General features: G+C 33.5%; 3 protein-coding genes across 7 annotated transcripts in view; 2 read left to right on the plus strand and 1 right to left on the minus strand.

Moving 5' to 3' along the window:
• The window catches only part of LOC108726461 (uncharacterized), a 29,459-nt gene extending 14,214 nt beyond the window's left edge, over positions 1 to 15,245 (plus strand). Inside the window, exons 2-8 of one of the 2 annotated variants that reach the window (XM_018454047.1) lie at positions 6,001 to 7,664; positions 8,662 to 9,116; positions 12,138 to 12,253; positions 12,502 to 12,639; positions 13,959 to 14,160; positions 14,301 to 14,525; positions 14,643 to 15,245. In XM_018454047.1, coding sequence (XP_018309549.1) covers positions 6,001 to 7,664; positions 8,662 to 9,116; positions 12,138 to 12,253; positions 12,502 to 12,639; positions 13,959 to 14,160; positions 14,301 to 14,525; positions 14,643 to 14,731 — 2,889 coding nt within the window. In that variant the 3' untranslated portion in view covers positions 14,732 to 15,245. The remainder of the gene's footprint in view (positions 1 to 6,000; positions 7,665 to 8,661; positions 9,117 to 12,137; positions 12,254 to 12,501; positions 12,640 to 13,958; positions 14,161 to 14,300; positions 14,526 to 14,642) is intronic. The other variant, XM_018454048.1, reaches the window with a different exon arrangement.
• A 36-nt stretch (positions 15,246 to 15,281) lies between these two features.
• Positions 15,282 to 19,464, minus strand: Vps52 (vacuolar protein sorting 52). Of its 4 annotated transcripts, XM_018454052.1 has the most exons (9): positions 19,023 to 19,413; positions 18,241 to 18,416; positions 17,739 to 18,123; positions 17,482 to 17,664; positions 16,933 to 17,058; positions 16,463 to 16,647; positions 16,288 to 16,372; positions 15,983 to 16,186; positions 15,282 to 15,898 (listed from the first exon to the last, which is right to left on the minus strand). In XM_018454052.1, the coding sequence occupies exons 1-9, from the start codon at positions 19,248 to 19,250 to the stop codon at positions 15,473 to 15,475; spliced, it is 1,998 nt and encodes a 665-aa protein (XP_018309554.1). In that variant the 5' UTR covers positions 19,251 to 19,413; the 3' UTR covers positions 15,282 to 15,472. The 4 variants fall into 4 exon arrangements, with proteins under 4 accessions (XP_018309554.1, XP_018309553.1, XP_018309552.1 ...); XM_018454051.1 differs by having other exon boundaries at positions 16,288 to 16,647; positions 18,241 to 18,386; positions 19,023 to 19,464; XM_018454050.1 differs by having other exon boundaries at positions 16,288 to 16,647; positions 19,023 to 19,464.
• Positions 19,465 to 19,694: 230 nt separating this feature from the next.
• Positions 19,695 to 24,447, plus strand: LOC108726462 (DIS3-like exonuclease 2). Its single transcript, XM_018454049.1, has 8 exons — positions 19,695 to 20,369; positions 21,381 to 22,051; positions 22,218 to 22,479; positions 22,545 to 23,080; positions 23,197 to 23,482; positions 23,597 to 23,787; positions 23,869 to 24,148; positions 24,236 to 24,447. The coding sequence occupies exons 1-8, from the start codon at positions 19,863 to 19,865 to the stop codon at positions 24,326 to 24,328; spliced, it is 2,826 nt and encodes a 941-aa protein (XP_018309551.1). The 5' UTR covers positions 19,695 to 19,862; the 3' UTR covers positions 24,329 to 24,447.
• Positions 24,448 to 25,397: the final 950 nt, after the last annotated feature.

Consider the following 25,397-nt stretch of genomic DNA (forward strand, 5'->3'; position numbering starts at 1 on the left):
GGCTCAAAAAGTGAAGGAACACTTGTTGCACAAGCCAAGTATGCGGCACTGCACGTCAGTCAGTGAATGCACACGTTTGATCGTGCATGCCAACAAATTATGCAATCATGAGTATAAAATAAGAGTAGTGCAGTAATATCTAATATTATCTACTTATAATGTCCTGATTTTCGCTAAATTTGTGCACGCGCGCGCTTGAACAACTTTACAGAACACGATGAGATAATACTTGTGTGGAACTTACATCTTGTTCTCTGTAGAAATATTTTATCAATTTTATGTTGAATCGAAAATAATTATGTAGGAAATTCAAGCATAATGATAATGTTGCAAACAAGTTTATATTATGTTCTAGCAATCAGCTTAAGAGTCTTACATAATTATTTTGATAGTTCAATAAAATTATTTTCCGATTTGTATCTATAACTAAATTTTTAGATGTTGCGGCAAAATCATTTCTCCATGTATTATTATAAAAATGAAATCAAATTAAGATTGAAAATTTTACATAGTGACATAATAACGGTTAAAGTTCGTAAAAACAATAAAAAGGTATAATCTGTTGGACAGCGATTAACGTTATAAATATTTGAAGATTTGAATAAAATTTAATTTCAAAAGCAAATTTGAATTAGTTCAGTTGGACTTGTCTTTTTTTCTTAATCTCCTGCCAAATTTTCGATCTTATTTATAATGTTTAATCAAACTGTTTTGATCGATCTTCGTATTTTAACGAATGAGAACGGGACATAAATTTGCGTCGAGAGATACGCCAGATATGGCATATAAGTTAGAAATGTACGTATGATCTCACGCCGTGTCTGGCTATACACAATCCGTGTCTACTCGCGCAATTAAGCGGCGCACGATCATCGTAAAAGCCAACTCGCGGTCCAGTGGCTGCGAGTTTCCCACAAGCGGAAGAGAAAAAAAAAGGGAGAACGCGTTTAACCCAAGAGTGCGGTTTCTTAGCTCCTTCTGGGCATATAAACGTCCTCGATCTATTCTTTGATCTTTGGACCGTTAGGAGAAACGATAATCGCTTCAGCATAGCAAGTAAGAGGATTCTGTGGCGTTATATGTTTTTAATGACTTATTCTACTTCCCCCGCTGTAGTCAATTTCTTTTGCAGTGGATTACACATTATAGAAAAGTGAACAGATTTAATGGCACACAAGGCTAGGAATTATTTTATATTTTATATTAAGAGTTTCTTTTTGTTTCATTGCAACGAAAGAGAAATTTTAGTAATTGCAAATGAGCACAGCTGTAGCAAATTTTTATTTAATTGAATAACTACAACGTTTTATCTAATTGAGTAATTACTTCTTTGATGTAATCTAATTAAACATTGAAAATTGAGAAGCTGGAAAAAGCTTTTAAAAAAATTTAGCGGCTAAATTTTGAAAATTTTGTATTTATTCCAAAATTTATACTGGTACAAATTTATTAATTATCCTTTCTGTTCACCGAATAATTTTTGAGAATCGGATAGTATTGACCGACCACGAATTGCGGTCGACTTACGGCATGAAAGTGAGAGGATTGTATTTCACGAGCCGCACTGGTCAGAGCTCTATTTCTAATCGGACGCGGAAATTGTTATAATTCCAGCGATAATATTTTTTGATAAGCGTTTTTGATAACGATTATTTTATATCTATCAAAACTCGTTCTCGCGGTTCTCTAACATTTATTTATCCACGTGTAGGTAGAGCATATTGAAAGGCATTTATTCACGTGCCTGACTTCGCTCCACTTCAAATTTTTTATATATTTGCTAATAGTCAGTGTGTGTAACAGAGTGATTAACTGTGGGCTGCGAGGCATTACGGCGATTGCATTCGTCCCCTTCGAGAAAGACTCTTAGCAACGACCTGTTTTCAAGATGCTCGAGTATCTTTGAAATGTAGGAGTTTAGCATGTAGGAGTTTAAAGAAACATTACTTTTTTCACATTAAATTTAAAGACATGAAAGAAAAACATTATGTCCTATAATTATCCTTAAAAATATCCTTAAAATTTTTATTTTTATGTAACAGACATTAAATGTACATATTATGTACATTTATTTTTAATCTTCAAGTTTGTCTCTGCAAAAGAATTTTTTTACGAATATCCTAAATACTTTTTATCTTTAGCATTTACACCTTTCTTTTATATCAAAGCTTTACTCATCGAATTGCAAACTTGACATGATTTCCAATTTTGGTTTGATCCGAGCTGAATTTCCACAAAATTTAAATACATGTTATGAATCGTCGAACAGGACAGCCCCGTCATTCAAAAAGCTACAGTACTCCAAAGTTTCTCTGAACTCCGTCGCTTTCTAGGCCTCAATTATCCTCTGACAGAAGCAGACCATTTCTCGAGGCAATCGTGCAAATTGCCAGATAACTCATTTTCGCGGCTATGACGGAGCTCTAATTCCGGAAAAGGCTTTAAAAAATTCTTTGCACCGCAGTTTGGAACGTGCGCATTTTCCACGAAACACATTTACAGTTCTCGTTCGTTAAAATATGAAGAACCATTAGAATTTAATTAAAAATTATGAAGAGAATTGAAAATTCGTAAAATAAAAAATAAAATAAATTCAAATTAAATTGATTAGAATTTTTTTAATTCTATTTTATTATAAATCTATATAAAATTTATAAATCTTTATAAATCTTAAAATAAATCTATATAATATTTATAAATCTTTATAAATCTTAAACACTTGTAACGTTTATCGCTGCCTGGCAAACTATATCTTTTTATTTTCATTTCTATAACATTTTATGTTACGTTTTCATCTTAATATTATTTTTATCATTTATGCACCTCTTATGACACTTATACATCCGGTTTGATCTTATTAACGCTTGCTTCAGGATATTGCCGCATTTCAAGCTTGCAACATTGTTGCAGAAAGTGTAATTATGCGTAGGAATCTGTGTAACTCATCGACACGCAACTTAATCCGATCGCTTAGCGAACGAGCGATCAGCACTCGAAGGTTGCTACTTTTTAAGTATAACCGCTTACAAAACATATGGGATTTATTATTTCTATTCGCACGTGCTAAAATAGAAAGTTTGAAACAGACGCGTTATCGTTACATCGTAGCTCGTGACACTTAACAAAGTGTCACAGTGTCTGCTGTGAGAGAGAAGTATGCAATTCCTAATTGTTCTTAATCGATCGATTTGCGACCATCAGCTGAAAATTTGAGACTAGCTATAATAGATGTGTGAGAAAGACGTAACTCATGAAATATAGTTGCGAATAATTTTAGAGAATGTTCCTTGCGTGCGTCTATGAAATTATTTCGTTACGCTACGTGACGTTAAACTAATACGACTGTGATATTGAAAAACTAGTATCAATCACCTTGCACTTGTCAATCCAACAAAAACTATTTAGCATACCAGACATGATTTATTAAAAACCACATCAATAGAAAAATTTTGGTATGAATTAATATGAAAAGTAAAATATTATACTGATTTTAATTTTTTGTCAAAATATTATGCATTCGCATATTCATTAAGCTTTTACATACAGATCTTATCGTCGCTTCTGATAATAGAAAAAATTTTGAAAAAAAATTACATAGAAATTATAGATAGATTATTTATTTATTTAAGAAAAACGATCATAATGTAAATTCGTTATTTAATATTGACGTGAAGAATTACGGCTAATTGCAGTGAACGCTTATTAAACAGATTCCTTGGCGTTAATGTCAATGTCAATGAAATCGAATACGTGTAATTGACTTGAAACACGAAGCGGAACATTGTTGACATACATTGAAATTCCTGGCGAACGAGTCGTTTGCATCATCTCACTTTTCACTATTTAAACTGCTGTTTTAACCGTCAGTGTCTATTCTAAATCTCGTCTACGAATAATAATAAAAATTTCTGAGAAACAGCGTATTCTGTTTGCAACATTGGGCGACGGTTTCACCATAAAATGCAGGAAGCATAACATTTAAATACTATCTCGTAAAGTTATAGAAAAAAAAAAATTTCAACGGTTTCCCCACTGAATAATAATATTGTGAAACGTCTTGTAAAAATGCGACAGCTGTGAACCGCATGCGAGAAGACGCGTAATCATGCAAAACGCGGATATTAGCCGCAGGGCTGTGTTGTTATATAAAGAACCAGTACACACGTCGATCTCCACTCGAACATGATATGTAAGTCGTTATGTGTGCGAAATGGAAACTGCAGTAGGTCGTACTTTCTACGAGAGGACGCGAGAAGACCTGTCTCACAGCGGGTCTGACGATGGCAGAAGGCACCCAGGAGAAAGGAAGATCGAACAATGCCCCTCTTAATTACGGCCACGTTAATTATTCGCATCTTTCTCGCGCGCACAATAAAAGCAACAATGAATTTGAGAGCGCGCCGTACACAGTATTATACCGCAATAATAAAAGCGATAATAATGGAATCAATAAGCAGGAATTAGCGATACGCAGTATAATTAGAGAAAAGTAAAACCTGGATATTTTTAGTTTGTTACAGCAAAAGCTGTAATCGTAAAAAATTATTAATTCAAAATTCATCTTTGAAAACGTGTTAATTGTTGTTCAAAGTAAATTTGAAACACCCTGCATATTAGGCATACATTTTTCATTAATTACGAACTCCTTCTCTCTACAAATCATTAATTGTTATTTAAAATTTGAGAATTAATTACATTCTTTATTAACATTGTCAATTTTGTGGAATTATATAAATAGCGTAATAACAGGTCTAGGCTCTTCTCGTAAAAAATGTCGGCCTAAAACTAAACTCATCGTACCTTATATAAATTATATGTATATAATTATAATTAATCACAAAAATGATCGTTCTATAAAAATTTTTTAAATAATATTTTAATGCATTCTTTGCTGTGCTGAACATAAAAAGTGAAATAAAAACTAAAGGAATACTATTTAAAAAATCATTTATCCAAAAAATAACAAATATCATATATTATAAAGTACGTATTGACATATTGATTTAAATTGAATATTTGTAAAAGTGAATAAACTCAATAACGTGTCCAGCAACTTTTACTAAATCGCGAGAATAAATCTTCTCATCAATTTTCCACTTGGTTTCCAAGTAGAAGTATAAATTTATGATAATTTATAAATCTTGTGACATACACCGAACTGCCGTCAATTGCATGAATTCGATTTGCTTTCGCTTTTATCATCTTTTATCTTGCTGTCATACAGCACGTTAACCAACGGAGAATCTTAATAGAGTGGAAATGCAAAACGTAATTCGCAAAGTAATTAACTAGGATAATTTATGAAAACTGTCGAACGAAACTAACGATTTCATACCCTTCGTATTAGTATACTTTCTCTGCAATATACGAAAGATTTATTGCATTTATTGTCAAATTTTTACTTCCACGTCTGTGATAGTACTATATATTTTTAAGTTTACTCTAAAGAGTCTAAAGGTTACTTTACTCGTGTAAACTTTTTGTTACAATATTAAAAAATTAGAAGGAAACGCTAACTGTTATAATTGAACTTTAGGAACGTGTTGTCATTAACTCTTTTTGAAATTGATAACAAATGCTATTAGAAATGTTATAGTATTGCTATAGCATCAAAAAATTATTAGGAGAAAACAATAATTGTCATAATTCAACTTTAGGAACGTGTTGTCATGAACTCTTTTTGAAATTAATGATAAATGTCACCAGAAATGTCATAGTAGTATTATATAATCTTGTATTAACGTGCTTATGTCTAGAATGTGCAAAAATATATTGCATAAGATATTGCACCATCGCGCAAAGGAAATAGAGAGCAATGACCGCAGCATTTTAATACCCCAAACTTTACAAAATTGAATCATTTTAACAGAAAAGGAATATGAATAAAATAGAGATAATTATTAACTTTAAATAGATCGTTTATATCCCCAAAAAATTTTTATGTTTTATTTCTTTCTGAAAAGAACAAGCAATATATATTCGTTAAATGTTTGCTTCAAGGGCCGCATCGTGAACGATCCGCGACCTCGTCTCTCGGCTTCCCAACAAGCCCAGATCCTGAGTGATGTGCAGCAACACCAGCAACGATACCGGCAACGTCCCGCTCAGGACTTCAAGAATCCGCGGGCAAATTTTCCCACGTTCGAACAAGCACAATCCAGCACGCCGTTCTCCTCCCTGGCCAAATACAAGGTTGATCGAGCGAAGCAACAATTGCAACAGTTACAGCAGCAGCAACAACAAGTGCAGCAGCTTCTGCAACAACAACAACAAAAGATCGCCCAACAACTCGGTACCTCGAACTTCGTGAATGGTGGTGAGAGCGGTATACAATCGCCGCAATTCCAACGGCAACAATATCAGCAGCAACAGCAATACAATCAGTACAACCAGAACGGCTTCCAAAATCTTCAGCAAGACTTGTCACAGCCACTGTTCAGCGATCAACAGACGGTACAGTTACAGGACTATCTCGAAAAGCAGCGTGAGCTGGAGTTGCTCCAGAAGCAGCGGCAGCAGCAGCGGCTTCAGCAACTTCAGAGGCTCACCTCCACTACGCCACCTCCACCTCCACCGACCACGACATCAACCCCGATTACCATCAGCACCACTTCCGTGCCTTTGTTGCTGTCCTCGCCAACGGCGCGACGTATCACACCGTCGGAAGCGGAGCTTTTTCTTAAAGCAATTGCTAACCATCAGAAGAAATACACAACGACAGCAGCGAGTACAACTGCAACAGCTACTACCACCACTACTACACAGTCACCTCCGCCGGCCAGACGTTTGATTACTTCTAATACTCATCGAGAGACGGATATACCGGAAAACCTGCTCAGCCTGGTCCAAGAGCAAGAGAGTCAACTGTTGCAGCAAGGCAAATCGAAGCCGCAGATCAAGATAATCTATCAGACCGAAAAACCTAGCACGACGAAACAGAATTCCGGCGGCAGAAGCAGGAGCTCTCAACCGTCCGAGCGGGAACTGTTGTTGAGGCAACTCAAACTCGCTCTAGCCCAGTCTGGCGATGACGATGACGTTGCTAGGAATGTCACTACCAGGGATCTGATATTGCCGAACGGCAAGAAAATTCAGGTGATCCACGCGCCAAATGGCTTATCTTCCATTTCACCTAGTGGAAGTTCCACCATTCTAACATCGGCTGTGCCGTCCTCGACGACCACCATCAAGCCTCCAAAAGCGCTCTTCGAGGAGTTGACGAAGGATGGCGTACTGCCACCGGGCGCCGATTTTGAAGTCATCCGACAGAAAAGCGATGGCAAGCTCGAGGAGGTCGGCAAGACACCGATCATCCAGAATCTACCGGCGAAAAAAGTCACGTTCGTCCTGCTGGAGGAGCAGCCGGACGGTAGTTACAAAGTGCAAGGTGTCAAGGGTAATGCCAACGACAAGGAGAGCGGCAGTGACGTCGAATCTATCGTCGAGAAGATCAAAAAAGGCGAACTGAAGCTACCACCCAGCTCGCTTGGACCGACCACGCAGTCTTCCACGCTAGAACATCTCGAATCCAACTTCGATCCAAATCTGATAGTGTCCACTGGTACGTCGAGGACGCCGGTATCATCTGTTCACTCCATCAGCACGACGGCGGCGACCTTCAGACCCACTACCGTCAGATCTACTTCGACCAGATACAGCGAAAGGTGATTACTACACTGAAAAAAATTTGTCATTTTTGGTCCAGTGAATGATCATTAATTAACGTCCGATTTAATGTCCGACTTAATGTAGTTAATTCATTGATGCAATAACTGGATTCATTTATATAATTATATATTCATTTTTGCAATGAATTCTAATAATAGTTTTATAACCATGATGATTAAAATCATGATGAGAATTCATTGGACAAATTTCATTATTTTTTCATAATTCAATGAATATTTTATTGTATTTACGTACAGTTTTGGTTCAGTGTACAGTGATTCGCATTCATACAGTTTATTTTTCATCTAAATAGATTTTTGATTTTATAATAATCGAAATAAATTATTGAGTTGATTTCATTTCGTGTACCATACTTATAATTTCTATAAATACATATAATTAATTTGGTTTTGATTCGACTGTAACCTGTATTTAATTTAAATTGATATTTTCCATTTTTTTCATCTATTTGTATTTAATACAGTAAAAGTAATTATTACTACGATTCGCATTCATAGATAAATTTATAATCAGCTAAATGATTTTTTTAATTTATAACAATTAAAATAAACTATTGGAGTGATTTCATTTTTATGCACCACATTGATTACTAAAATAAAATTAATTTGATTTCGGTTTGTCATTTAGCTCGAATTGATCTCTTTTCATTTTTCATCCATTCGTGTTTTATCCTAGAACACATATCTTCCGAAAAATTCTGAAAATATAAACCATGAGTCTGGAAGACTCATTTTAACTTTGGCTCAGATTAATATCTTTAGACTCTTTTTTTTATTTTAAAACACTGAGATTTAGGAATATCTGCATACATTGTAACGCTAAAAAGTTTTATATTGTTAAGTTATAAAATAAAACTCTCGTTTTTTTTCTTTGTACGAAGCAAGCGAAATTTTGATCGAGTTTGGAAGATCTATGTGTGTGTTTTAGGGTTAATGCTGTAAAAAATTTTGAACAACAAAATAAAATTTTCAGCAAATCGACAACGGAATATGTTCCTTACGTCACGGTATCGCCGAACTCGGTGTCTACGACTGACAAATACGTGACCTCGGCGTCCAGCGTCACGGGCCACGTGTACAACTCCTTGAATCCTGGCCCGACGAAGACGACCCTGTCGGATCATATTCCGAGGGTGACTACCAAGTACTCGTCGTCCACCAGGAGCCAATTCATCCCAACGATGGCACCGGTGAACGAAATCGTAACGACGGCAACGACTCCGACGTCTTACTCGCATCACACGCCAAATTCTTTCGTCTATTTCTCCAAACATTCGTCCCCGGAGACCTCGTCGACTTCGGCGGAGGAAGCCGTTAAGTCTCAAACTTCGCAGGAAAATCTAGCTACATTATTGAAAAGAGAGGGCCTCTATGCTATGGCAAAGTACCTGAGACAGTCGGGATTGGATTCCGTGTTGAATGAAACTGGTGAGTTGGATGCCGAAACTTGATAGTTAATAAAATTAACTATTGTGGTTTAATAATGATTCTAAAAATAAAAGAAGAGGCGTAGACTTTAAACTTTCTTATAATTTTTGCGTTATCAAATTATTAATAGAATAAAATTTATATATACTATTAATAAAAATTTATATATACTGTTATGTATACTCTTAACAGAAACTTAACGTGAATACTTTTCAGATTTCATGATTTTATAAAGTAAAAAATTTGTAGTCACTACATCTAATGTTAATGATGACTTGATAAATGATTTTTAAAATATAGTCCGTTCTAATGTTAACGTGATTGATTGAAACAAAAACAAAAAGGAATGGTTTATAAAATAGAAATAGCGTTTTAGTAAAATATAGAATTAAGATAATAGAATTATGTTTGCTTAATATCGAGAAAAATTATAAATTAGTAAAATATAATGACATATTATGTAACAGACGAACTTTGAAGAGTATTACGCGTGAAAATGTTAAATATTACAATAAACGAATTACGAACTTTCTGCGCAACAACGCAAAACCGCTACAGTCTTATCCAACAACATCGCAAGGCGGGACAACTTGCGTCAATGTTCTTGAGGTCCAAACGGTTGTACAAATGATCCTGTTAGCGGCGAGGTAGACCCGTGCCTCTTTGCACAATCCACCACCATTTGTACCTCGCGTTTCGCTTTAGTCGTGCAATGTTCGTCAGAAAAATGTTCTCACGACTCCTTGCCCGTTTCGACACACGAGACGTCTCTCCGTCTTCTACGGAGAACAAAGGCGAGTACGCGTACCTCATTATGCGAGCTCTCACAGAAGAAGACACGCGAGATTTTCATTAGTTGTAATTATGGGCGTATACGATTTGCTTTTAACCCATTGTTTCTTTGGCCCTTTGATTTCTTTTACCTGTACTTTCTTTCATTGAAAGATCGAAAAATTGAGCTTGCTTTGTGCAAAGCTGAACGTACATACAAAAAAAATCAATCTACTGCTTTAAAAAACCGTGATTATTCAATTTACTTGTTTCTTTTAAGTATAATGTTTACCTTTAATAAAGAATTTTTTTTTTATGATAATCCTAAACGTATTTCTTACAAAAAAATCTAGAAAAAATCATTATATACTCAAAATAAGAGAATATCATATTTAAAAAAATCTTTAAAGAATATTATAAAATTTTATAAAATCATAAAATTTTCGTTAAAGAAACAACTTTGTATAATAAATAAATCAAATTTGTTTTAATATAATAATCTTGATTGAGAAGTATTAAACACTTACTAGAATTTTCAGAACAGAATATTTTAAATAATATTTGATGTTTGTGATAAACTTATAATTTGCGGAAATTTTAAAATACTTGAAACAAGTAAATAACATTGAAATATGTAAAACGCATTAGAAAATTACGGCAATATTACTTGAAAATTACGTAATAGCTGTTTCTTACGCGATAGTGTATTTTTTCATTTCATATCTGAAGAATCCAGTTCAAGTTGAACTGGATTCTCTTTGCAGCGGATTAACACGATGTATGTCGATCCTTTCACGCGTACCTTCAATTATAAACAATTTTTGCTGGACAATCAATAAACGCGGTACCTGATTCGATCTGTCGTCATTGATACCAAGAAGAGAGAAAAAAAATCTCATCGTAAAGAAGATATTGACGTTTTTATTTGACGTACTGATGATTTTATTTGACCGCGTTCGCACGCTAGTTTGTTAGAAAGAAAATAAATCGCTGCGTGTTTTCTCGCGTGTGATATTTCCTATAACGGCGATCCCCCGCCCGCCCCAGTAGCAATTCCGTTTTCTACTGATCGTACTCAATTATCAATCGGAACATTGTGTAACTTCATCACGTTCTCCAACGATATGTATGTTTTTCCTTCGACGAAGATTATAGATGAACTCATGAGCGTGTGCTATGTCTGGCTACGCCCGTAATGGAAGAGAATGTCTGGCGAATATGAAGCGTAATTATATGGATACTGATCGCAAAAGCTGTGAAATATATAATGTATATACACAGCAACGATTGTTATCTCTTGACGTTCGATTAACGTATCATAAAAATAATAACTGCGTTTAGCAGAAAAAAAAACAGCTTTGTAACTGTTCTAACCCAAACGAAGCTTAAAATTGTGACCTAAGACGTCTTTAAGTCATCTTTTAGACGCAAAAAACATCTTATGATCCGATTTTAGACACTTTTTATTGTCTGGGAAAATTCTTAATAAATACACGGAATAAAAAAATTTTACCGAAATATTTAAAAATTTAGCTTATAAATCTGAAAATAATTTTGCTGAATTATTGAAATAATTATGTAGGAAACCCAAACATAATGAACAATGCTGTAAAAAATGTTAATATTCTAAGCTTGAGCATCCTACATAATTATATTTTAATAGTTCAACAAAATTATTTTCGGATCTAACTAAATTTTTAGATACTTTAGTAAAACCGTTCTTGTACACAATAGCTTTACAACTGTTGTGTAAAAATATCTAAAAAATATCTAATATGGTTATGGTCTTAATTCCTTACTGGAGATCTAAATGTATAAACGAATCGCATTAAAAAATCTTGCAACATTTGCAAAGTTGCTTTTTCTGCTGAACGCAACTAATACAACGAGGCAACGTGAAAGGCTTCTTTCTAAGCCCTAACGTTATATTTTAACAATTGAGCTACGAATCAAAAGTCTCTGTTAAAATTTAAAATAAAATCCAGTTTAAGTTACAAGCTCGAAATATGACATCTTTACCTACTTTCTTGTTTGAAATTTAATTTATCAAAAATTTTCCCTATGAAAATAAAGATCGGAAATTTTAAAAACGAGAGTCTCGTTTTGGATTATTAATTATTTAGAATTATGTTTCGAATTTTTATTTAAGGAAAGATCATTCCATATTAGAGCGAAGATTTCGACAACAATTATGATATTCGGTAGTTCTGAGATACTTCCTTGTATTGTTTTGTGACATTAAATTTTCAGGTCCATATACCATATTCATTCCTACGGACAAAGCCTTCAGGACATTACTGGTGCAGCTGGGAGGACCAGAGAAAGCTGAGCAGAAATTCCACGACAATCCGAGACTTCTAAGTGGGGTACGCATCGGTGCTAAAAGCATTATTAATAAATTATCTGCCTACGATACATTTCACTGACACCAGTTAGCTAACCGTAATTAAACTTACCGCTTTTCTCTATAGAAGAGAGATATGAAGACTCAATTAAACTATAATCTTGAAATTAACCGCGAGCTTGGAAAAATAAAACTACAAGTGTTCTCCAGTAAAGAGCGTTGATGTCAGTGAAATAAGAAATATATACTAATGAGAATCCTTTACAACAGCTCCTTCTTCATCACGTCATACCGGGAGCCTTCAGAATAGATTCTCTGCAGGATGAGATGACTGGCGTCAGTCTCGCAGGAACGCAATTGCGGGTGAACGAGTACGCGATGCAGGATCACGAATGGAACGATTTAAAAGTAATTATATTTTAGAATCTCTCTTCAAATTTTGTTAAAATCTCGTCCATTTATTTTAATTAAAATTTATTTCGTTTTTACTTTCATTAAAATTTAATAACATTTTTTTACATTAAAAAAAAATATTTAAAAAATATTTTTTTAATATTGATTAGACTTTTCCTTCGTTTAATAGAAAATTGTTTGCTCGTAAAGTGTAAATTATTAATAGCTCGTGAGTCAATGCGATATTATTTTCATAATGTGATCAGTGTATATGGTTTATGTGCATTCGCGCGTGATACAGTTTATTGACCTTCGCGAATATACTAGAAATCTTCCATTCACTCGATGGACATGCCTCAAGCGACGATTCCGTCATCCGCTCAAAAATTCCAGATGTCTTTAAAAGACATCTTAAATGTCTTTTTTAAGATGTCTTTAAAACATTATCAAAAAACATCTTAACATTGAAGAATCAATGCTTTTTACTCATTAAAAGAACCAACCAATTGAACTATTAGTAAAAATAAAGTGATAAAACAAATATTTCATTAATATAAAAGACAGATAAAGAGATAAATTCTAATGACTAATGAATAATTAAATAATTAGTTATTTGGCCATGTATCATTAGAATTGTTATATTAATAAATTATTGATCTATAGAACACATTAAAGCTATCTCGTTGTTAGCCTCTTTATCTTACTTTGCATATATAAGCTATATAAACTACACATATAAGCTTTTACTTATTAAAAAGACATTATTGCAAAAAATTTCAGAATCCTATTTTTTACACAAGAAATATAATGTAAGTTAAGAAATATAATATTAATGTAAAAAATAGAAATGGTCAGTAATGATCGTTCGGTATTTCTCATGTAAAAAATATCATTCAGATGTTTCTTTTTTAGATTTAGATTTTTAAAATTATAAATTTTTCTTAGACTATTTCTAAACATCACGAGGGGATAATCACTTAATGTAATCATGGGACAGAGTCTCCGAAATCATTATAAAATTCATATGAAATCCCGATGTATAATCCGATAATTACATATGTAACTACGAGAAATAATTGTGTGATATTAGATAAAATCAATTATTTTACCAAATGACTTCATATATAGTGAAGAAAATTATTTGTCATCAGATGAAATCGTATGAAATCAAATAAAATCATATATGTAACCTGTGGGACAATATTTCAGCTAGTGGTTACCCCCTCGCGTCATAATATTCTCTAGGAGTTTACTTAATATATACCAGATCTGATGAAGAAGATTCTATATCACGCGTTTCTCTTCATTTGTAATTTCGGATTGTTTGTAAATAGGTAACGACGGTAAACGGGGCGCGTGTCGCGCCCAACAAACGAGACATCGAGATTCCTCAAGGTATCGCCCACGCCGTCGACAGGGTCATGTTCCCGCTGCCGGTCGGTGATTTGGTGCAAACCCTGCAAGCCGATCGTGAGAGGAGGTTCACTACGTTCCTCAGAATGCTACACGTGTCGGGCTTGGAGGACACGCTTACAGGTAAATTGAAAATCCAAGTGAAAATTAATTTTAAAGAACTCAATTTGTGTCATATGCGCCTTTCCTATATTCTCGATATGCAAATCCGATGGATTGTTCCGAATATTTTTATAGTATTTTAATGAAAGTTGCTTTTCTAGGGCCGAAGACATTTACCATCTTCGCACCGACCGATTCTGCTTTCACCGATGCGTCCACAAAGAACGGTGTCCCAATTTGGACCGATGAGGATGGGCCGGAAGCGGCGAAGGCGATAATTTCGCGGCACGTCATTCCCACGACTCTTTATACGGCCGGAATGAGATATTACATTCAAAAAGATACCCTTCGCCCACAGTCGCCAATTCATATCCACAAAAACGGCGGTAAGTAAATCAAATGATGTAATAGTAAAGATTCGTATTTTAAAAGTGTTATTATAAAAAAATAAAAATCGAATAATAAATAATCTCTCAGATGATTAACGTACATTGTTGTTTCAGGACGAGTACGAATAAACGAAGCACATGTCGTAACACATAATGTACCAGCAACAAACGGTGTGTTACATGCTATTGACGGTGTTCTATAAAACGATAGTTCGTAATGAATGCAAATTGACGATTTAAGATGCACAAGTTGCAATCATGCAGGTGATAATCGTTTGATAATTTATAACATTAAACGAATCGTATTTATAATTTCTTAAATACTCAAGAGCTCGATATATCAAGTGAATGTAAATTACTTGCGTAAATGCGGCGAAATGCGTGGCGATTAAGTCGAATTGTATATCAAAGTAATTACAAATTCTATAAACAAATCATTGCACCGCGCGATTAGATTCAATCACCGACAAATTGAAATGTTATGCCATAGGTGTCGCGAAATCAGAGGAAAAAGTAACGAGACCATTTTAACGTATGTGTATACATATTAATTTATATAAGATAAGCAAAAAAAAAACCAGAGATTCATGTACTCGTGCCATGAGGCCCATGAGCACAAGAGTATGGAATATTAATCACTATTGTATAGAATGGTAACGCAATACCATGTTTAGTTCTCATATAGCTCATATCTTTTTATAAATAAATGTACAGAATGTATTTTTGCGATTATATTTACAAGAATGCGTTCCCCAATTTTCCTAAACAATACTTAGTAATAAAACAAAATTTACATATTTCTTTAATATAATTGTAATCACTAGAATTTGAAATCGCTGCAACAATTGATTGCTATATACAATAGAAGTGATTCTTCTATAGAAAATAACCAATGATTGACCGTTATTCGGGAATTTGGGTAATCAATTTCTTCAGAAAGTTGCTTAATAATTCGTCTTATACTTCTTAATTTCTACCATTATATGGTGGATGTTCGTAAGTTGCGTGCGCGCATTTGTTGGCAAGATCTTATGAAGACGATTATAATATTGTATTAATTGCGTCATTGCGCCTTGCACTAGTGTGCTGCCAAGCACCAGGCTGGGAAACGATTGCAACACTTCTCGATTTATTTCTTCTAAAGCTCGCTTCCAATTGTTCGTAAAAGATTGCACTAGAGCCAACACTTTTCCCTCCTGCCGTTTCAAATCGTCGATTTGACCCTTTTCGCTCAGAGCCTCTGCTTCCTTCACCAACTGGATTATACTACCGAAGTGCGGACTCAAAACTTCTTCGATAAATTCGGAAGAACGCGCGTTTAATAGTTCCCGAAAGCTCTCCGCTTCCTTTGAGGTTTCTCGTGTCCTTTCCTGCAGTCAAATATAATCCGTTAATTCTTTCTTAATACGTTAACTTTGATACACTTTCCTATCTTTTAAATAAAACCTACTTACCATTAATACTCTGAGGACCAAATCATAATTATTGATAAGAAATACTAATTGCTGCGTCCGGCTTGGGAAAATAGATGCCATTCTTAACAGGAAACATTGTACAGCTTCTCTCAATTCTGCCAATAATTGAGTTGTCCCCTCACAGGGAAAACCTTCGACTACACTTACAATTGCGGCGCTAAACTCCGCGTATCTTCTGGTAATCTAAAAATTTGTAATTATGTAAAAGATGAACATACACGTTTCAATATTATATAGTAATTAAAAATGCCATTATAAACGATCCATTGTATTTGAACACTTACATAATGTGGACCAGTCTCTTTATTGAACTTTGATGGGTCGCAATCTTTTACACTATTTATATTTAATTGAAACACAAATTCAAATCTAAAAAAACAGATATAATTTTGCAAATTGTAATAATACAAAATAATAAGATAATTATTATTGCAATTACTTTTAAACATGTTCAAGTACCTAGGCCAAATTGTGTTTGTTAAAGTCTCCCAGTATTTATCCAATGCTGGTACAGCCCTTTTATGACATATTAATTGATAACGCATCATTAAATGTAGGCAGAGAAATAGAGCAATTGTATCATAACAATCCTCAACAAATGATTGCAAGTTCTTTATCACAAGACTTAACGTTTTTCCCATAACCTGTTAAGAAGAAGGAATTATTTAGTTTTAGTACATTTATGGCCGAAGCATAGATTTTTGCATAACACATAATGCATAGTGCATAAGAGAATTAACCAATCAAAATTTTTCTTTTTCGTAAAATGGGAGGAAAGGAAAGTTTCTGATTGATTGATTCGCTTATGCACTATGTGTTATGTGTTATGTAAAAGTCTGTGCGCGCTGCGGCCTTTACTCTTTGTACTTAGTACATCTATTTTATTTACTTACATCTATCAAATCAATTAAATATGGCTAGTCTCTTACCTGATTGAAAATATCTAACGCCTGTGCATTACGGACCTTGAAAAATTCTATCAGGAATAAATATTCTCTGCAAGCATTATCAACCAAAGCATATTGTTCACTTCTGAACAGAGCTTCATAATGATACTGTAAGATTATAATACTAATTTAAAAAACATTGAAGAGTACGTAAGTTATAATAGTCATATTATTGGTATATCATATAGTGTCCAGTAAAGATCGCAATAACATTTAAGGGTTGCCTGAGTTCATTTTGAGACGAAAATTCTAATACCAAAATGTGTCAAGACCATATTTGAATTATAGAAGCAAATTATCTCTCTTAAAGTTCGCGCGTTCAAATGTGGTATAATACAAAATTCCAACCACACTTAAATGCGCAAACTTGAGGGGATATGATTCGCTAACTTTAAATGCTTTTAATTAAAAAACTATTATAGCCTTGATATTTTGGTAGCAGAATTTTCAAAATGATCTCAGGAATCTATCCTTAAACGTTATTATTTTTACTAGGTTTTTACTAGACATGTATATATCATTAGTACTTACTCGTGTTTTAGAAGCAGTGTGTGGGACAATTATAGGTGCTTCCAATTGAGAAGTCAAAACCTGACCCCTTGTATCTATGGAAAAGACAGTACCTTTGTGCTTTAATGTTGTTTTATGAAAAAGACCTCTACCTGCTGTGTCTTCGACTCCCATTAAATCATCCTTTGTCGCTCTCTCTTCAAACTGAGACAAATAATTGTATTGTAATTTGACGTTTTAACTTATTTATATAAAACCATTTTTTCCTCCATTTCTACCTGTAATTTCATCAATCTTGATGAATAAGACTTGAAATACGAGTAACATATTTTGCTCATAGTGTCAATGTACTCTCCACAAATTTCCTCAGCGACATTTCTCTCGTTTGCCAAAATAAATTCGAAGAAAAATTTGTATTTTAGCATGTTGTTCTGCGGCACTTGATAATTCGTCATTGGCTTCCTAAATTTATAAATTTGTTCTAGTAAATATGTCCTAATCTTTGCCATTGCCTTTACTTTCAGCTTCTCTAATATATCCTTCACGTCTAAACAAGACTTGGCTTCCTTAAAACTTTGTTCCTTCACAAAATTGATTTTGTGATTGAGAGTTTGCAGCTGAATCAAAAATTCCTTTTCAGTCACTGGACAATTCATAATACCACTATAAGAAAATTAATATAATAAAATATACAAAAATTCAATTAAATATGAAAACTGATATACATTTAATAAGAGTTTATCTCTGTAATATTCTCTTATAAAATGGATAATTTCTTACGAAATCAGAGCCTCAGACACTGTCATGTCTTCAATAAATTGACTAAGTGGACCTCGTATTATTTGTCTATTGGACAACTGTTGGCTCATAGCAACAGACTTGCGTTGCAAGGAAATTATCTCGGAACTTATATTTCCTAGAACTGACTGGAAGTTCATCAACATTGACTCCATTTTCTGTAAAAAAATAATATGAAAATCTGCATCTAAATGTCTCTCTGAGAAAACTTTGCTTGATTAGTAATATTACTTTACAAAGTTATTGGAGTAAACTGTACAAACGCATTTAATACATACATCGATGAGATACAATTAAAGACTATTTATTTCAAAGAATTTGCTGGAATTGAAGAATATATCAATGTTATTGACCAATATAAGTTTTTGACATAAATATCTGACCAGTGTTAAATTTATAATTTACTATTATATTATACGCTTCATAAATAAAAATGTATATATATTTTTTATGCAATTATATATATTACCATAAATTTAAATTATCACTTGCATAGATAAATCAATCTTCCTCTTCTAAATGTTAATAATAAATAATTATGATTTAAAATAAAATTTAAATATTATTGATTCACAAATATGTATATGTATCTTTCAAAAATTAAAATTTAGAAAATATAAATTATCTAATGAATTTCCAGAAAGCGCTCTTTAATAGTCGATCTTTAATAATATCTTGTCGACAACAAGATATGATTTTGCATCAAATCACACGTCACACGTCAGCGAGATCCGATGCAACAGCGAATTCTAACCTAACCTAACCTCTAAGATATTATCACAAGCAGCAATCTGATTGTGCAGGCTGGCTATATTCTCGCTCTCCTTAATATAATCTTGGATCGACTTGTTCTCAACTTCCTTGAGCTCCTTCTCGATCTGCCTGGAATACTCGCGCAGATCGGTGCCAGTCTTGAGGACTTCCTGGACGACATCGTCGCCCAGGTCTTGCGGCAATTGTTCTTCATTGTCAAAAATATCTATCTCAGCCATTCTCGAATCCTTCCATACAATTGCAACGCAACTGCTAAACACAACAATTCAATATACAACTCAATGTATATAATTCAATTACACAACCTGGAGATCGTTTCCTCTACTCTAGAGAGCAAGAAACTTCAATCGCGTCTAACCTCAAAATATCGAGGTTTATCAACATATCCCAAACGTCCCCAAGCGGACCAAGCTCAGCTCCAGTTTCTGCCAAACGGACAGCCAATAGCAAGGCCGACGTCGCACGGTTCGTCCAATGAACGACGCGAGTGATCACGTGATCCACGTGACCACGTGTGCGACGACTCCCCAGTTCGGCTTGTTTTCAACCTAACCAAAATGACCAAAATTGTCACCTTTCATCCGTGTCGATTTAACGAACTGTGTATTTAGCTTTTTTTCTTTCAATGTGACCTGAGGCTACAGCAAACGTTCACGAAATTTTCGACAGAGCTTTCCAGTCGGGGATTTCCAGTTCATGGGAGATCATTTTTAACTCTTGACACATACGTAGAAAGTATAAGCTTTATCTGTGATCTGCTCTTTTGTAATCTGTATCTTTTTTCCTAATTGTGTTCCGCGTTAGATACGGCTGTGATTCATATAGCGTCGATGACTCGTTCAATCGCAGTTGTGCCCGAGTGCTCGGGGGTTAAAAAGTCCATGAAGAAAGCCAGAGGTGGATTTTGCTGCAAGCGTCATGGTAACACGTACAGAAATGATCAGAAATGTGGCGTGCACAAAGCGATTTTCTTGACAAACGAAACATTTGTTGCTCGTTATGATGAATTAACGGAGCTCAGCGCGCAGCTCGCAGCTAATCTCAGGATCTCCAAGAGTCTTCAATCGAAAAGGAGGAACGTAAAATATAATAGGATCATAGCAGATAGAACCGAGAAACAAGCCATGAATTTCTCAATTGCTGTGCAAGATGATATGACGAATCCTATGCAGCCTGCAAGCAGCTCTCAGGCTTCTTGGAGTTCTAAATTGGAAGCGAAGAACACAATGCATAATACAGTACCGAAATGTAAAAAGTCTGTGAAAGAAAAAAAGAAAGGTGATAGAACAGTATCAGATAATGGCAAAGACAGGACTAAGAATTTAGTTAAAAATCAGGTTGGACATATAACACATATCTTTCTCTAATCTTATCTGTGATTATCCGAGGAATATTGTTCTTGTTTATAAATGTTTGTTATAAATGTTTTGCAACATAGGCAGTTATTGGTCTTGGTCAACAGAATGTTTATCTTTTCTCTTGATTACTTCTTTTATCTTTTCAGATTAAATCAAAAATATGTTCAGACAAAAGTTGTATCATATAATCTGATGGGGCATAAATAATGATAAAACAAATTTTCGAAAAAAATTTATTTTTTATAGTCAAAAGTTTTTTTTAATGGAATTGTTACTTTTTATGTAATATGATTCTTCTAATTATTCTGCATATTAAAGTATTAAGGTAAAAGACGTCGAGAAATCAATAGTTTTATATTTATACTAGCATATTTTAACATGAAATATAAAATATCTTGTAATTAATCATTTTTTGATAATCATACCTTAATACCTTTATGCACAGAAGACTGAGATGAATCAATTAGTGTAAAAAAATATACAGTTGCTTGTAGTTGCATATCTCAAGTAGCACAAGTAGCACAAGTTTTTTGAAAACTGATTTGTCTCATTATTCTGTACATAAAAGTATTAAGATATGATATAAGAAAATAAATAGTTTACAAGATATTTTTTATTTCATGTCAAAATATGCCAAATTAAAGTATAAAATATCTCGTAAACTATTGATTTTTTGACATTTCTTGATACTTTAAAAGCAAAATAATTAGAGAAAATATTATTTTTTTAAAAATCAATACAATTCCATTTTTAAAAATGACTATGACTTTCATATGATCATGAAAAATAAATTTTTCAAAAAAATAATTTTTTTATTTGTGTGTGTGTACCCGTCAGGCTGCACAACTTTTGTCTGATCATATTTTTTATACGACCTTATTCTGCAAAGATAAAAAGGAATGATCATGTTAAGTGGAGTACCATGTGTAGTAAATCTTATAAACCTATTTTACTTTATTGCTCTATTAACAGTAATCATTTGTCTATTAGGCCAATACTCAACATGATAATAAAGAAAAATATTTGAAATTAACAAGGGAAAATACAAAAGATAAAGCAGAAGCAAAAAACGAATCAAATACAGAGAATGTATTGAAAAAAATGTGTAGCGAAGAAATAATGAAAAATGATGCAAAGAAAAAAAAGGGTACGAGGAAAGCATTCAAGAAGATATTTTCAAATTATATACCTGTATCAAAAATGATGAATATTTTAAAAAAACAATCATTCAATGGTACACAATATGTAAAAGGGACTTTCCGCATAAATCCTTTTGCTTGTAAATACGCTTATTTAAGTATGACTAATGAAGAACGCGACCTGCTAATCATGGGTATACCAAATAGAAATCGTGCTTTTGAAGGAGATCTAGTTGTGGCATGCGTAAACCCTAAAAATTTATGGCGTACTTTATCCGATGGAGAAGTACAAAAAACTGGTAAAATTGTTTGTATATTAGAGAAAGTGCATTCGAGACGAGCAATCGGACATATAAAGAAACAAGAGTCACTCCTGTTATTTTATCCAAGAGATCATAGGATACCATTGGTTGAGATACTTCCTGAATCAGTGCCACCTTTATTTCTCGATCAACCAGAACTTTTCAAGGACGTGATGTTTTTTGTTAGTATCGATGTGTGGGAGCAGCTATATGCATTTGGGTAGGCATGTGTATTGCATTGTGCAATACACGTATCTAATACATAAAGTAACGTTACAATTTTAAAGTATTAATCTTAAAGATATATTATGATTTTATATTGACATTTCTGTTTTCTGTTATTGCTGATTGTCCTTATGTTATATACATTTGTGTACTATTTACAGGCGGGTTCTTTCAGTAGTGGGTAAACATGGCGAAATAAATACAGAATTAACAGCAGTAATACTTGAAAATGATTTAGATTTGTCTCCATATCATGAAAGCCTATTGAAAGGACTTCCAGGTAGTGATTATATTTTAACGGACGCTGACATAAAAGATAGAGAAGACTGGAGGCATGAGTGCATTTTCTCAATAGATCCTGTAACAGCTGTTGATATAGATGACGCTCTTTCTTGCAAAATCTTAGACAATGGAAACTATGAAGTAATTGCGATATATTAAACTTAGCCATAACATATGAAAGACATCTAACAAATCATTAATTTCAGATTGGTGTACACATATCAGATGTCACGTACTACTTAAAATTTTCCTCTCCATTAGATAACGAAGTTTTGAAACGAGCTACTACCGTTTATTTGCCACACATGACTTCTCATATGCTACCAGAGGAACTGTGTAAAGTTTGTTCCTTATTTCCTGGTAAAGATAAATTAGCCTTTTCTGTAATCTGGGAAATGACACCAGAGGCCGAAATTGTGAAACATCGTTTCGCGAAGACTGTAATAAGATCGTGTTGTCAAATGTCCTATGACTCGGCTCAAGCTATGCTCGACGATCCAGAAAAGTCTTGGCCCAAAGATTTTCTAGATATAAAAGGAGACTATACCGCATCATTATTGTCTGATCTAGTGAACAAGTTATTTAAATTATCCACTCAGTTGCAAAACAAACGATTTGTTAATGGGGCTCTGAGATTAAATAAACCAACGTTACAGATATGTATAGATCCCGTGCTGAGTCAAGAACACGGGATTCCGATACCTACAGACTATTATGTACATGAAAGAATCGATAGCAACAGGTGGATTTTTCAGTTATTAACATTTGCTGATTTATACATATTACATCATTTAAATTATGAAGAAACTAATTTCGTTTTTAATCATCAATTACTTATTATGAATATATGTATTTCAGTCTTATAGAAGAATTTATGCTGTTGGCAAATATGACAGTCGCCGTACAATTATACACTGCAATTCCTGAAACGGCTTTATTACGTATGCATAAAGATCCGTCCAAGCAATGTCTCGGTTCACTTCGTGATACACTACAAAAGTATGGAATTCATTTGAATATTAAAACAGCTGGCGACTTACAGGCCAGCATCAGTCGCTATGAACCAGAAAATAACTCTGTCACAGTCGATTCCATGAAATATATTACATTAGGTATCACAAACCTATGCTCAAAGACTATGGCAGTAAGAATTTTTATTTTTCTTGTCATAATTTGTAAATGTTATACGATAGAAATAAATAGCGAGGGAGAATTTGTAATCTAATAATTCTGTAATATTGAAAATTTCAATCTTCAGCGTGCAGAATATATATGTGCATCTACCACTTCACTGTATAATTTAAAACACTATGCATTAAATGTGCCTCTTTATACGCACTTTACCTCCCCTATTCGAAGATATGCCGATTGCACAGTTCATCGTTTGCTTAGTGCAATGCTTGAAAATAAACCTTTACCAGAAAAATGGACGGTCAAATTGTGTTCCAGGTACATTAATGATGGAATATGAAAGCAGAATATAACATAAAATTTGCTTCAATAAATAACTTTTACTTCAATTTATGACAGAATTGCAGCCAATTGCAATCTGAAGAAATATAGTTCGAAACTAGCTAACGAACAGAGCACGGAGGTATTCTTTGCATATATGGTAGGCCTTGCAGGTGGCTTTACAACGAAAGCTACTGTATTATACGTCAAGGGAGATAGTATAGAAGTTATTCTCTGTGACACTGGCATAAAACTAAAAGTAAAATTGAAAGACATAGAAGACGTTGCCACATTAATGTATTCCGCAGAACATGTACCAACTGTAACTGTTATTTGGAAGGAACCTCCTATTGTACAGGTATTACCGTAGTATTCTATATAGTGTAATAACACAAAATATATTATCAATACGGTTATTTTAATATCTTACAAATATCTATTTTAGGTAATCAATTTGTTTAGTTTGGTGCATGTACAGATAACAAAAAGTGAAGAATTGCGTATAAAAGCAACTCTTTTACCTCCACCGCAACAGTAGACAGATTGAGAGAGAGAAAGAGAGAGAGAGAGAGAACATTTCTAATTGATTTTATAGTGATCGACTACGATTTGTGACGAAATCATATGTATGACGAAGAATTTTCTAACTTATGAATATTCATGTATATATATTTATATATATATATATGTGTGTGTGTGTGTGTGTGTGTGTGTATGTGTACATGGGGAAACATTAATTGTATATAAGAATAAACAAAGTAATCAAGTTATATATAATCAAGCTTAAAAACAAAGTAATAACAATAAAGGGCTACAAGCCAAGTTGTAGTCTTATATAATTGTGTACTAATCGTTATGAAAATAGAATACATAATAATTATTAAACGATAAAAGCAATGACAAACATTAAAGTTAAAGACTCTTATAATTTTTGTATAAACAAAACAATAAAATTAATAAGAAAAAGTAAATTTACGGGCAATCAAGAGTCAACGGAGTTATCAGTGCCTAAAGAATTCAATGGTATTAATAATTAAACGTCCATATAACGGTTGATTATAATACAGAAACTTCCGAACGTTACATAATAATTATAAAATAAAATATAAACATTTTGATTTCTATCAGATCATCTTCAGTGTACACGTAAGCAGTTGATTTGAAAAATAACTAAAGCTGTCTACACATAGTAATGTAATAATTATAGATCGTGCTAGTTTTTCTTCAGTTTTATACTCGTGATAATTGGATCATGAATTACTTATGATTTGAGCTGCGTTAAGATTCCAGAGGAATTTTACACTGATACACATTTGAATGCATTTGTAGCTGTACTTGTTACAAGGTTTACATACAGTTTTGACATTTTGAAGTAACCGACTTATAATAATGCGAATTTCGTTATATGGTTAATCGTTGGAAATTGTTTGTGTCACTGAAGATGACCTGATAGAGATCGAAATGTTTGTATTTATTTTATAACGATTAGTACACAATTATATAGCACTACAATCTAGCTTGACTTGTAGCCTATTATTGTTATTACTTTGTATTAATTGTATAAATTTTGGAGGATTACAGATTACAATTAGTTAAAATACGAACGA

Source organism: Mycetomoellerius zeteki, unplaced genomic scaffold (assembly GCF_001594055.1).
Source record: "Mycetomoellerius zeteki isolate Tzet28-1 unplaced genomic scaffold, Tzet1.0 scaffold421, whole genome shotgun sequence".
Classification (NCBI taxonomy): domain Eukaryota; kingdom Metazoa; phylum Arthropoda; class Insecta; order Hymenoptera; family Formicidae; genus Mycetomoellerius; species Mycetomoellerius zeteki.

What these genes read in the sequence shown, in the direction of transcription:
- LOC108726462 (XM_018454049.1), top strand. Translation starts at nt 19,863, where the DNA reads ATGACTCGTTCAATCGCAGTTGTGCCCGAGTGCTCGGGGGTTAAAAAG. An exon ending in GAGCAGCTATATGCATTTGG is followed by an intron (nt 22,052 to 22,217) that starts GTAGGCATGTGT and finishes TACTATTTACAG; the next exon opens with GCGGGTTCTTTCAGTAGTGG. An exon ending in TAGACAATGGAAACTATGAA is followed by an intron (nt 22,480 to 22,544) that starts GTAATTGCGATA and finishes CATTAATTTCAG; the next exon opens with ATTGGTGTACACATATCAGA.
- Vps52 (XM_018454050.1), bottom strand. Translation starts at nt 19,250, where the DNA reads ATGGCTGAGATAGATATTTTTGACAATGAAGAACAATTGCCGCAAGAC. An exon ending in CAAGATTGATGAAATTACAG is followed by an intron (nt 17,665 to 17,738) that starts GTAGAAATGGAG and finishes TATTTGTCTCAG; the next exon opens with TTTGAAGAGAGAGCGACAAA. An exon ending in TGGTCCTCAGAGTATTAATG is followed by an intron (nt 15,899 to 15,982) that starts GTAAGTAGGTTT and finishes ATTTGACTGCAG; the next exon opens with GAAAGGACACGAGAAACCTC.